Source organism: Corvus kubaryi, unplaced genomic scaffold (genome assembly GCF_017639235.1).
Source record: "Corvus kubaryi isolate FWS band 111438036 unplaced genomic scaffold, C.kubaryi_AGA036_p1.0 37396, whole genome shotgun sequence".
Taxonomy (NCBI): domain Eukaryota; kingdom Metazoa; phylum Chordata; class Aves; order Passeriformes; family Corvidae; genus Corvus; species Corvus kubaryi.
In genome coordinates this window covers 204,228-216,268 of record NW_024581135.1, presented here as the reverse complement: position 1 = coordinate 216,268, position 12,041 = coordinate 204,228, and the positions used below count along the sequence as shown (strand labels likewise).

At 41.7% G+C, this 12,041-nt stretch overlaps 1 protein-coding gene across 9 annotated transcripts in view; it reads left to right on the top strand.

The window, feature by feature from the left end:
• TANC1 (tetratricopeptide repeat, ankyrin repeat and coiled-coil containing 1) overlaps positions 1-12,041 on the top strand; it is a 68,958-nt gene that overhangs the window by 49,667 nt on the left and 7,250 nt on the right. For all 9 annotated transcript variants that reach the window (XR_006018225.1, XM_042041308.1, XM_042041305.1 and 6 more), the window contains 13 exons: positions 1,361-1,968; positions 3,316-3,424; positions 3,640-3,762; positions 4,598-4,834; positions 5,446-5,631; positions 6,150-6,228; positions 7,527-7,660; positions 8,406-8,529; positions 8,650-8,825; positions 9,836-9,968; positions 10,778-10,869; positions 11,297-11,443; positions 11,934-12,034. Coding sequence is in view for 8 of the 9 variants with exons in the window: in XM_042041308.1 (XP_041897242.1) it covers positions 1,361-1,968; positions 3,316-3,424; positions 3,640-3,762; positions 4,598-4,834; positions 5,446-5,631; positions 6,150-6,228; positions 7,527-7,660; positions 8,406-8,529; positions 8,650-8,825; positions 9,836-9,968; positions 10,778-10,869; positions 11,297-11,443; positions 11,934-12,034 (2,249 nt within the window). In the remaining variant the exon portion in view is untranslated. The remainder of the gene's footprint in view (positions 1-1,360; positions 1,969-3,315; positions 3,425-3,639; positions 3,763-4,597; positions 4,835-5,445; positions 5,632-6,149; positions 6,229-7,526; positions 7,661-8,405; positions 8,530-8,649; positions 8,826-9,835; positions 9,969-10,777; positions 10,870-11,296; positions 11,444-11,933; positions 12,035-12,041) is intronic.

The window sequence follows — 12,041 nt, the reverse complement described above, 5'->3', positions numbered from 1 at the left end:
TTCCTTCCTTCCTTCCGAATTCCTTCCTTCCTTCCTTCCTTCCTTCCTTCCTTCCTTCCTTCCTTCCTTCCTTCCTTCCTTCCTTCCGAATTCCTTCCGAATTCCTTCCGAATTCCTTCCTTCCTTCCTTCCTTCCGAATTCCTTCCGAATTCCTTCCGAATTCCTTCCTTCCTTCCTTCCGAATTCCTTCCTTCCTTCCTTCCTATCTATAAAATATTGGAGGCCTTTTCCATTGTGAATCACTTAATTGCATCTATCAGTAGAGTGGTTAATACAAGAAATTAGGAATTTGAGTCTGATCCCTTGTACCTCAGGAGTGCAATGTTAAGGTGCAGGCGTGCTTCAGTACAGCCTCTGAGAGTTTATTTCTTCTCTGCCTGCTTGCCACTAGCACTCATAGTGTTTAACTGGCTTAAGAGTCTATTTCTGAACTAAATTTTTGCATTTAGGAAGGGATTTCTGTAGCAGGGACTATTCCATCTCTGGAGAAGTTTGTCTTTGCTTAAAACATCTCACTAGTCTGAAAGTGCAGGTTTCTGAAATCCATTTAATTACATAAAGTGGAATAGAGTTCCTTTTTGTGTTGTGAAAGTCTGGAGATGTTTGTTAAACCCTTCTAATATATGACTATGTAAGAAGTTTCTGGTTCTCAAACTTTAATTTTTGAAAATTTAATGTTAAACTTCAGAAGTTTTACTTTATGAAGTTTAAGTTAGAAGTAGTAAAAGTGTTTCTTTTAAATAAAGGTCTTTTGGATCTTTATTTACATAAACATAAAAGTGTTCTGTGTTACAGAAACATGAAAGTGTGTTCAGGTGAACCTGCTGAAGTGTCTGTGCTGTACTTGGTACTTGCCTTCAGGCACGTGGGGCTGGGGGTGTGTGCAAGCCACCTTTCTGGTACATTGTTAGTGGAAGGTGAAATGATAAGGGGAGTCTTTTCCCTCCTGTCATTTGTGATACTTCTTAATAAAACATTCCTGCCTAATAGATCATTCCTTTTGCCTTCCCCTTTCCCTGGCCTGTCTCAGGGTCCAATTCTGGTAACTGTTTTCCATTTCCTTAACTTCAAAGTGGTCATTTCTCATCCCCTTCAATTGTTGAGTTTGGTCAGTGAAATATTTGAGACCTTCCTATGAAAAATGATAAAATGTAGAAATACTGTTCTACCTCTTACGAGGGGGCAATATTTGCAAAACCATCTCAGGGATACTGAATTCCTTTTTAATCTGGCACTCACTACAGAAGGGGAATGTAGCAGAGATGCATCATTGAGTTCTCAGTGCTGGAATACTGTAATGTCTTTGGTTTTTTGTTTTGTTCTTTTCTTTCTTTTTTTCCCCCCCTCTCTCCCTCACAGGAAGTGGTAAGTTCACTACCATTTATCGCAATATCCCTGGACAATTTTCCAGACAACAAAGAAATTCACAATGATTTGAATGCTTATATTCAGTACAGAATTAATAACAGTCAGGAAATTATAAACAACATGTCTTTAAATGGAAAAGCTGATGCAGCTACTATTGGGAAAGTGAGTAACCACCTGATCATGAGAAGCCTGGGATCTTACCTCTATTTGAAACTCACTCTGGATCTTTTCCAAAAAGGTCATTTAGTAATCAAAAGTGCAAGCTACAAAGTTGTTCCTGTGTCTCTGTCAGAGCTGTACTTACTGCAGTGCAATATGAAGTTCATGACAAACTCTGCTTTTGAGCGAGCTCAGCCCATACTGAATGTGGCACTGGCATCCCTGCATCCCATGACAGATGACCAGATTTTCCAGGCTATTAATGCAGGACAAATAAATGGTGAACAACAATGGGAAGACTTCAGCCAGAGGATGGAAGCCCTTTCGTGTTTTCTGATCAAAAGACGTGACAAAACACGCATGTTCTGCCATCCTTCCTTCAGGGAATGGCTTGTCTGGAGAGCAGAAGGTGAAAATACTGACTTCTTATGTGAGCCAAGGTAAATAAAAACTGCAGTAATTCATGTTCAAATAACCAAAGTTAGGTTTTGTATAATTGATTGCAACAATTGGTGAGAGGAAAGAGTAATGTTAAATACAAGTACAAATAATTTTTTCCAAAATGAACACTTTTATATATTTAGGGGTAGATGTGACTCAAGATTCAAAGTTTACAATGCATAATTGACTCTATAGAAGTCAGAAGTTTGCATCTGACTCTGCTACCTTCATGGAGAAATGAGAGTGCTATATTGTTACTAATACAGCAAAATTGTTGAGAATCCCGTGCAGCAGCACCTTGTCTATGTAACGTAGAGTGCAGGAATAGAAGGAGCAGATTGTTTGGGCTTTTTTAAACATAAAAATATTAAGACATTTTGTGCTGTAATTATATCCTGCTGGCATTGTTTCAGCTTATTCCAGCTCACTTTCTGTGACTTGGAGAGCAGGAGTTGGTTGAGTTGGAGACAGTGGCTGTTCCTGTTTGTCATGTCCTCACAGTTGGCTCCCCAGTATTTTTTTTTCATGTTCTTTGGGGTTTACAGTTTTTGGTTTTTACAGAAGAATAAGTAATGGTGACATTTAAAATTATTACTAACCCAAGACTTTCCAAGAGCTTTCCAAGTGGCTGTAACAGAACCAGTTCTGTAGGTGGGACTGGGGGGTTGCAGCCTCATGGACCCCTGGTCCCGCCACGCTGGGAACTCCTGGCACTTGCCCCAGCAGCAGTGGGGGCTGCCTGGGCCCAGGTAGAGCTTCTGATTTCGGAAGGTTTTGTTCAGAAATGTCTGACAATGGGGTGAGAAGTCCCTTCCCACAACTTCCCCCCTCAGGTGGAGAGTCCAGTTAGCATATGGCTAATTGCCCGGTTCCAATGTATAGTCTGATTAACAAATAGTATATGGTAACCTTGTTTTCTCAAGGTTATGCCACTCTCACTGTTTCCTAGAACATTGACCACCTATAATGTAGGTGTAGAATTACTAAATACACATTTCATCTCAAATTTTTCAAGTATTCAGATCTTATGCTTCTAAAAGGATTGGCTTTTGTCTGAGATGCCTGCAGTTCCTGGCTCTGAGAATGCAAAAAGGAGCAGTATGTAAACCAGTTCAAAGCTGACACAGGCCCCTTCTGAAGGGACAGCACAGAAATACCAGGAGTGTGTTTCATATTCAAAATTTGCCATTTTTAATTTTGCATTATTTTGTTATGGAAAGAATTCTGTTTAGATGTGATGGTATGTTTCAATAGTCTGACAAAGTTGAGCTGTTAGGAATAAAGATGTGTTAGAATATTTACTGAAATACAGTTATAAAAGTGGTTCTCTCAATCCTTTTTATTAGGAATGGACATGCTCTACTGGCTTTCATGTTTTCTCGACAGGAGGGAAAGTTAAACCGCCAACAAACCATGGAACTTGGCCATCATATACTTAAAGCTCACATTTTTAAGGTAAAGCTTGCAGCTTAGTAGGCTTTATGACCTTTATCATCTGAATGCATTGTAGATATTCTCCTCTGACTTGCTTGAATAATTTGTTTGAAGCTTATGCAAAATACTTGGTAGTGCTATCAATCCAGATTTTACTGCTTTTTAATATTGAGTTGTAGATTAAAATAGGATTTCTAATTCTATAGAGAGATTTCCTGTTATATCATTTCTGTTAGGGTCTCAGTAAAAGGACCGGAATTTCTTCCAGTCATCTCCAAGCCTTGTGGATTGGCTATAGTACTGATGGACTGTCTACAGCCCTGGCTTCTCTAAGAAACATCTACACACCCAACGTGAAGGTAAGAGCATCAGCACGGCTGTAGTCAGCTCTTTGTCTGGCACTGCTGCTGGCACTTGGCTGGTGAATGCTGAAGTCAGTGTAACCCTTCAGCAGAAAAGCATCTGGACCTGAACTCCTTTGTGTACTTTTGTAAGGTGTTGCTAAAGTTGAAATCAGTTTTCCTCGATAGTTTTGATGGAAAGAAGCGTTTTGCCTTTTTTCTGCTGCAGCTGTGCTCTGTAGCACAGGTGAGTGTGTTTGGTGCATTTTTGAGGGTGGATGTCCCACATGGCCTTGCTGGGCAGAGCTCCCTGCTCTTTGCTTCTATGGGAAAGTGTCAGCTGTAAAAGGGGGAATACTGTGAGAGGAAAGGATTTAAAATACCACAACTTTGCGCTATTATTTGAATCCCCAGATGAAGGATAGCAAAATCCAAGTCAGTCAGTTGGAATTTGAGCCAACTGCTAAGGCTTTTGATTGGAAATTTGTGTGTACATGAACACACACATCCATGCTCTGGCCGTTTTTTTTTTTTGAGATTTGCTTTTTATGCAGTCTGGTTCTCTCTTAACAGAGGTAGTTGCAGAGTAGTAGCAAGTTACACGTGATTGTGATGAGAGCAGTGAGTTTCAGGGGAGAGACAAGTCTTTTCTTGGGAGTGCAGTGGTCAGTAATACAATATTATATTTACTCAGAGAAGATTTTAAACTGGTATGTTGCTATCTGTGTGTTAACGTTGATGTCTGCCAGTAAAATCTGCATCAAAATTAGGGAGTAACAAATGAGTACCTGATCAAAGTACCAAATTCAGACAAATCTGAGGAAAACATTGTTTTGTTTAAATTAAATTTTAGGTGAGTCGGCTGCTGATTTTGGCAGGAGCAAATGTGAATTACAGGACTGAAGTACTGAATAATGCTCCAGTGCTGTGTGTTCAGTCGCACCTTGGACACGAAGAAGTGGTCACTCTTTTACTAGAGTTTGGAGCTGCTATTGATGGAACTTCAGAAAACGGCATGACAGCCCTTAGTTATGCAGCTGCTGCAGGTCACATGAATATCGTGTCACTGCTGTGCAGAAAAGGTGCAAAGGTAAGCTGGTGCACAAAGATTGCAAAGCCTGCAGCCAGAAGAGTCATACAAAGGTGTAAGAAAGCTGTTATTGATTACTTAAGTATATAATTATCAGGCATAGTCTTGAGTCCAGACTTCAGTGAAGCATTTTCCACGCACCACTGATCACAACCCTCTGGCAGAGCCGTTCAGCCAGTTTTGAGTGCACCTCACTGTGCACTTCCACAACCTGTTGTCATCAGTTTGTCAGTGACTGTTACTGAGAGAGTGCTGGAGCCCTCTAAAGTCGAGGTCAAGGGCATCCCCAGCTCTCTTGACCCACCCTCTGGTCCCCTCAGAGCTGCTGGCTGTCCCACAGGCTAAGCATGATCTCCCCTTGGCAAGCCCATGCTGGCTGGTCTTGCTTACCTTGTCCTTCCTGTGTTTGGCAGTGCTCTCCAGGATTAGTTCTTCCATCACCTTCCCAGCTGCTCAGGTGAGGCTGTTGGGCCTGTGATTCCCCAGATGTTCCTCCTTGCCCTGGAAGTCAGGAGCGAGAGCTGCTCTCCCACAGCACTCTAGAGCGTCTCCTCTCCACAGCCTTTCACTGCACCTTTTAACCTCAGACATTCTTTTTTCCCCCGCTTCAGGCTGACTTTGCAGACAAGAAGGGCCAGTGTGCTTTGGTCCATAGTGCGCTGAGAGGACACTGCGAAATCCTTGAGTTCTTGCTCGGCTTGGTTTGGGTGAGTCCCTCCCGAGAACAGGATTCACTGAGGAAGCGCCAGGCACTACAACAAGCTCTCACAGCAGCTGCCAGCATGGGGCACTGCCAGGTGGGTTGGGAATTCAGGTACTTCCAGATCTGTTTGAAATCATCAGAACTGTACACCAGTGCTTGCAGCTGTTTTTGAAAGAGGCTGGGAAAGAATTGTTGAAACTTCTGATATTTATTGTAGTATGTATTAGCAGCTGGTTGAAATGCTCTAGCTGAGTATCCAGTAATAGTTTGCTTCAGGATTTGTTTATATGTAATTTTCTGTCCACTTTTTCCTCTCTGTTCTTGGAAGTTGTCTCATGAAAGTTCTTGTTTGCTGTCCACTGATTAAATGAAAGCAATCAACTCCTGAATATCAGCATTAAAAATGTTTTTCAGTAACATTCACTTGCCTTCAAGTCATTCTAAAATCCTACTGAACTTGTTGTGAGTGATACCGATTTTCTTTTCTATTGATTATATGCATTGAGAGAGAAGCACTCTTACTTATTTTACATCTTTTATCTCCTGCTGTATCGTATAGTGACAACTGATGCTCTTGTGGCTCAGCACATCTCTGCTCACTGTTTCTGGCAGGTGGTTCATTACATCTTGACAGTTGAAAAGGACCATGACATGGACATCAATGACACTGATGCCTTGTGGGGAGAAACAGGTATTTCCCTTCCCGTATGTTTCCTAATTAGGGTTGCTGATTTAAGGAGCTTTTAATCTTACTTTTTAAATTTAATTTTCTATAATAAAAATAATGGAAAATACCAGTTTTAATAGTAAAATGCAGTTTTATGAGTCTAGAGTTTAAATTTACTGAATCTATTAATCTCAAGTATTGGAGAACTATTTTATATTAAAGTTACTGTAAATTACTGACTTTTTAACTAGATGGAAAATTGTGGAAATACAGTGCTTATGTTTCAGTGTGGGTTTATTCTAATTAGGCAGTGGAAGAAAAGACCTGCCTTTGGACATCTGGCAGAGGCCAAATGTAGTTTTTAAGGCAGACTGTAATCCCTGCACTGGCAGTTCCCTGGTGTGCCTTGTGAGGGGCATCTCCATTCCACGGAAACAGCTGAGGGTGGGGAAGCAGCATTGGGATGATGATCAGTGGCCTCTCACATTCTAGAGAAGCAGACGTGCTTCATTCCTGCACATGTACAAAACCCTTGTTGCAAATCCAGTGAACTCCAAAAGACCTACATCTGTTTCTAAATTATTTTTGTTCTTCAATATTTTTTTGTCAGTGTTTTTAATTGAAATCCTTGCAGAATGAATTGGGAATCTTCACTCATTCAGGAAGCGAACTCCCTGAAAGGGGGATTTTTGAACAAGACTTGACTCTTTTGCTTGTAATACTGATATCCATAACATTTACTTTCCAGTTGTTCAGCTCTAAACAACACAGTGAAGTTTCGTTGAGTGAGGAGGGAATGCTAAAAAAAAAAAGAAAAATTTACTTCTTCCTGCAGTGTTTGTGATTTCTTTTACTTCCAGTAGTCATTGGAATTAAAAAAAAAAATACTGGTTGATCATGTTTGAAAATGCTAAAAAATGGGTAAAGGTTCACAATTCACAATTTGACCCACTTCTTACTACTTCTTAGTAGAAAATGCAAGTTATTAGGCTTTAGAAACTGGAGGGGCAAGTCCTTTGCTATTCTTGCATAAGTCACACATGGACTCATTTTCTAAACATTGTTGGCATGACTGGTGAGGCTTCAACACAAAAAACAAAATTTAAATTTCAAGTTCTGTTTAAAACACAATATGAGAAAAATAGAAGAGGGGGGGAAAAATCATGATGGGGAAAGGATTTTCTTTTTTTTGTTCTTTCCAGCTTTCAGTGTCACAATTAAAAGCTGAAAGAATGGGGGGATTCAGTAACACTCACGTATTGTGCATGTGTCCAAAGGCCAAATAAGCCAAGAGCTGATACTGATGCAAATACTTTCTCTAGCCCTGACAGCTGCTGCAGGAAGAGGGAAGCTGGAAGTGTGCAAGTTACTCCTTGGGCATGGAGCGGCCGTGACAAGAGCCAGCAGGAGGGGCGTTCCCCCACTACTCTGCGCAGTCCGGCAGGGCCACTGGCAGGTCTGGCACAGCTTTGGGGATCCTTTGGGATGTGGTCGCTAATTCCTCCCATCTCTAGTTTTGAAAATAATTAGTGTCAATTTTCTAATATGTGTTTGCATCAGCTTCAGAGGGATATGCTCAGAAGCTTCATTTCCAAACCCTTTGTATCCCTTGAAATAACTTAAAAAGCACATTGGCTTCACAACAGTCTCAGTTATAATATACTTGAAAAATAATGTGAGTTAAAATACTTTATTTCCTAGACGAAGATCAGAGGTGATTTCAGATCTTTTATACTGCTGCTGTGAAGAGAGAGAACCTTGGATTCAGAAGCCTTCCTCATGCTGGCCTCTCCTGTCAGGAGAAGGCCTGGAACTGCAGTCAGGGCTTGAGCTACATACAATTTCTCAGTGGTTGCCATAAATACCACCTTAGTCCTCTTTCTTAAAAGTTCATGATATTATGGCTGAAATCTAAATCTGCCGATTTCATAAAGTCATAGAGTTGGTAAGATGGGAAAAGCCCTCCAAGGCCATCAAGTACAATTGTTCCCCCGTACTGCCAAGGCCAAACTAACCCATGTCCTGAAGTGTTACACCCATGGGGCTTTTGAATCCCTTCAGGGATGTGGCAGATGGGAATTCCACCCCTACCCCTTGTGCCAGGGATGGACAGCACTTTCTGAGAAAAAATTCTCCTAATATCCAATCTAACCCCCCCTGGTGCAAGGAATGTATTTTTAAATTGATATTTTCTGTTTCAGATTGCTAAACTTCTAGTGGAGCATGGGGCTGATGTGAATTTAAGTGACAAGCAAGGCCGGACACCACTGATGGTGGCTTCTTGTGAAGGACATCTGAGCACTGTGGAATTTCTCCTTTCTGAAGGTAGAAGATAAATAACGGATTACAGCGGCACAGATGCACCAGGATTGCATCTGGGTGAGTTATGCAATTTTTCCGTTTAAATAGATAATCTTCATAACAAAGTTCATTTTCATTTTTCAGGTGCAACTATTTCATCTCTGGACAAGGAAGGACTGACAGCTCTGAGCTGGGCATGTTTGAAAGGCCACAAGGAAGTGGTTCAGTATTTAGTAGAGAAAGGTGCAACAACTGATCAGACAGACAAAAATGGACGAACACCCCTAGACTTGGCAGCTTTTTATGGAGATGCTGATATTGTAAGTGTAACAAAACAGAAAATTGAAGAAAAAGTTATAAAAATGTAGAAAAACTATTGCCTACCAAAATAGGAAATTTGGGGAAATAGCCAAGATGGTTACACTGCTCGTATCTTGACTTCAGTGCAAATGTTTGCTCAGGAAAGCGTTTTCTAGATTAAATAGAAGCCCAGAATTATGCTGCAAACCCTCAGAAGTCCCTTCTCAGGGTCCTGGTCAGTTGGTGCCCTCAAAGAGCAAAGACCTCAAGAAGAGGAAGGGCGTACACAGGTCTGCGTACACTGTGGACAGATCCAAAAGGTCAGCAAGGAACTAGACAGAACAGCAGCACATGCAGCCTCTCACACTCACAGCTGTGTTTCTGCAGCTTGCATAGACAGGGTCTGTTTCAGGTGCTGCTGTGGCATGGAACTCGCTGTAGCACTTTGTCCCATTCAGCCTTTGTCTGAATTAACTTGAAAATAAGCCATCGGGTTCCTTAGTGACTTCGGTAGTTTTCAGATACTGTGTGTGTTTTTGCAGGTGACACTGGGTACTCAAGACACTGATGGGGAATGAGGGGTGTCCAGGCTCCTTCCTGTCCCTGCATTTGCTGTAGGTCATTGTGCTGCTGTGGTGCCAGCTTCCATTTCCATGGCCAGACTGGTCCCTTCAGTAGGTCTGTGCTCAGCCACTGGCCAGGCTGGGACAGGGGCAGTGCCAGTGAAGAGGTCCTTGAGTATGGCTGTGGGTCGTGGGGCCTGTCCATGGGCAGGACTGTTGGTGCCTCTTCCCTGACAAGATCACTGCTGGTCGCACTTGGGCAAGTAATGGTTACAGGAAAGAACTACTACTTCCCTCCAACCTGCCTATGCTACAGTGCCCTCAGTGGACTTTAGATGGCTGTACTGTACTCTGCACCATATGCTCACTGTGTTTCAAAGAAGATTACATAGTACCTAAAATACTTAATTGGTCTGCCTTTCCTACCAAAAGCCATGTTACACGGCATGTCTTACTTCTTCTCCCAGGTGCAGTATTTGGTGGAGAAAGGAGCAATGATTGAGCACATGGACCACAGTGGCATGAGGCCGCTGGACAGAGCGATTGGCTGCCGCAATACCTCAGTCGTGGTCATGCTGCTGAGAAAAGGAGCTAAGCTAGGTTAGTGAAACTGCCCTGCACCAGGAGAAACAACTGGATTCTGCTCTGCCAGAGTTAGTTATCTCTGTAAAACAGGTTAAGTAACTCAAAACACCAGATTTTTGCAGGCTGTCTGGTTTGCAGATGCCCACTCAAGGGAAACTATCTCCTCCCCTTTAAAGGCAGACACGCAAGACTTGCTTTACAAGTGAGGAAATGCAAGGACTTTTATTCTGCTCCTTCTTTGATGTGTGCTGATGGTGAGGTTTGGAGGAGTCACTGTATATGGTTACCCTGCTTTAATATATTTAAATAAGAAAATTATGATTGTGCTATTACTGATAAATAATTCTGACACTATTAATGATTTAAATAACATTCTTCTAATAAACTATAGAATTGTGTATTTTTGCACAGGGCAGGCCAAAAAAATATAAGTCCTGTATTATCAGTAGGCAAGTACATGGTGCAGTTGTGTATGTGATAATTATTGAATATTTAGTACCTTTGAATCACTAGTTCATATTATTTGGGTAGTAAGTATGATCAATACAGGTCTCTACTTAGGCCTGAATTTAATTGTGACTTCTATACATTCCTACACAGGGGTGAAATGTATCAGACCATGTAATACCTGGCTGCTGTCCAGGTGGTGGTGGTGGGGCATAGATGTATTTTAAATGTGTACACCCTAATTACGACGACAATAGTAATACTGTTTCCATGTAGGTGGAATATGTACTGAAGTAAGACCAGGCTTTCTACTGTGGTAGACAGCAGAAACACACTTTCTTCCCTTTTGTCAGAGACCCTTAAAATTTAACTTGCAGGAAATGCAGCATGGGCAATGGCCACCTCCAAACCTGATATTCTCCTGATTCTTCTGCAGAAACTGATGGACGAAGGAAATACACTGTATAAAGTAGGTAGATTTTTATTTTTTTCTGACAGCAGAACACTGGACTTCTGCCTGAAGGTAGACTGAATGCCTTTATGCCTCCTTTTCAACTATATAATCTGGTATATTACTATTCTGTTCAAAATGAAACAAGATCATACGTGATTATTTTCTGGTACTAGTAGTACATATTAGGGCAAATATTACCCACATCACATACCATTAAGCATTCGAGTTCAGAAAGAAACACAAATTCTGGTTAACATGCAGGTTCTCTCGCTGTGCTTGTCTGACAGTATAGTTCATACTGTGTATATTTATTAAAAAACCTGTCTCTGTGTTTTCTACTTGAAGAGCACCTCTTGGTAGATGTCAAATATAAATACGCTTTTTTGCAACAGTATTGAAATATTAAAAGTTTGTGAAAAACCTCGTTCCCTAAAATTTGCAGAAGGGCAAGATGAAGGAAGCAGCACAGCGCTATCAGTATGCATTGAGGAAGTTCCCAAGGGAAGGGTTTGGTGAGGAAACGAAAGCCTTCACTGAGCTGAGAGTTTCGTTATACCTGAACTTGTCACGATGTCGCCGCAAAACAAATGTAAGCTCTTGCTATTAGTCTGCTGCCTCTCTGGCATTGGGAATCTGAGACTTACATCCTACTCCATTGTGGGGTTGTACGTGGACATCTATCTGTGCTATTTTAGAATCCTTTTCACTATATCCTGATTTTGGGCTTTATTATGTCAATCAATGGGTGGCTTATAAGATGAGGGCATGTTGCTGTGGGGGATCTATTACAGCTGGTCTCACATCATGCAGTTATTTTGGAATGATGAACTGCTGGACCTCTGTGGTACTTTTAAAAGACTGAATGGAAAACACCGCCACCACCCTTTGTTATCACGCAGCACAAGCAGGTGCCATGGTTGTGCTCATGTGTGCTTTGAGAAAATACCTGCTCTTGCTGACTGGGGCAGGAGCCTCTGCCACGTGTGCTGGCTATCCTCCTGGAGCCAGAGCACGACCCCAGAGCTTGCAGCTTGCTTTGACTGCCGCTGTGTAACGAGCATGTTTGATTCCATTATCAGGATTTTGGTATGGCTGAAGAGTTTGCTACCAAAGCCTTGGATCTGAAACCTAAGTGTTACGAAGCCTATTACGCCAGAGCACGAGCCAAGAGGAACAGCAGGTACTGT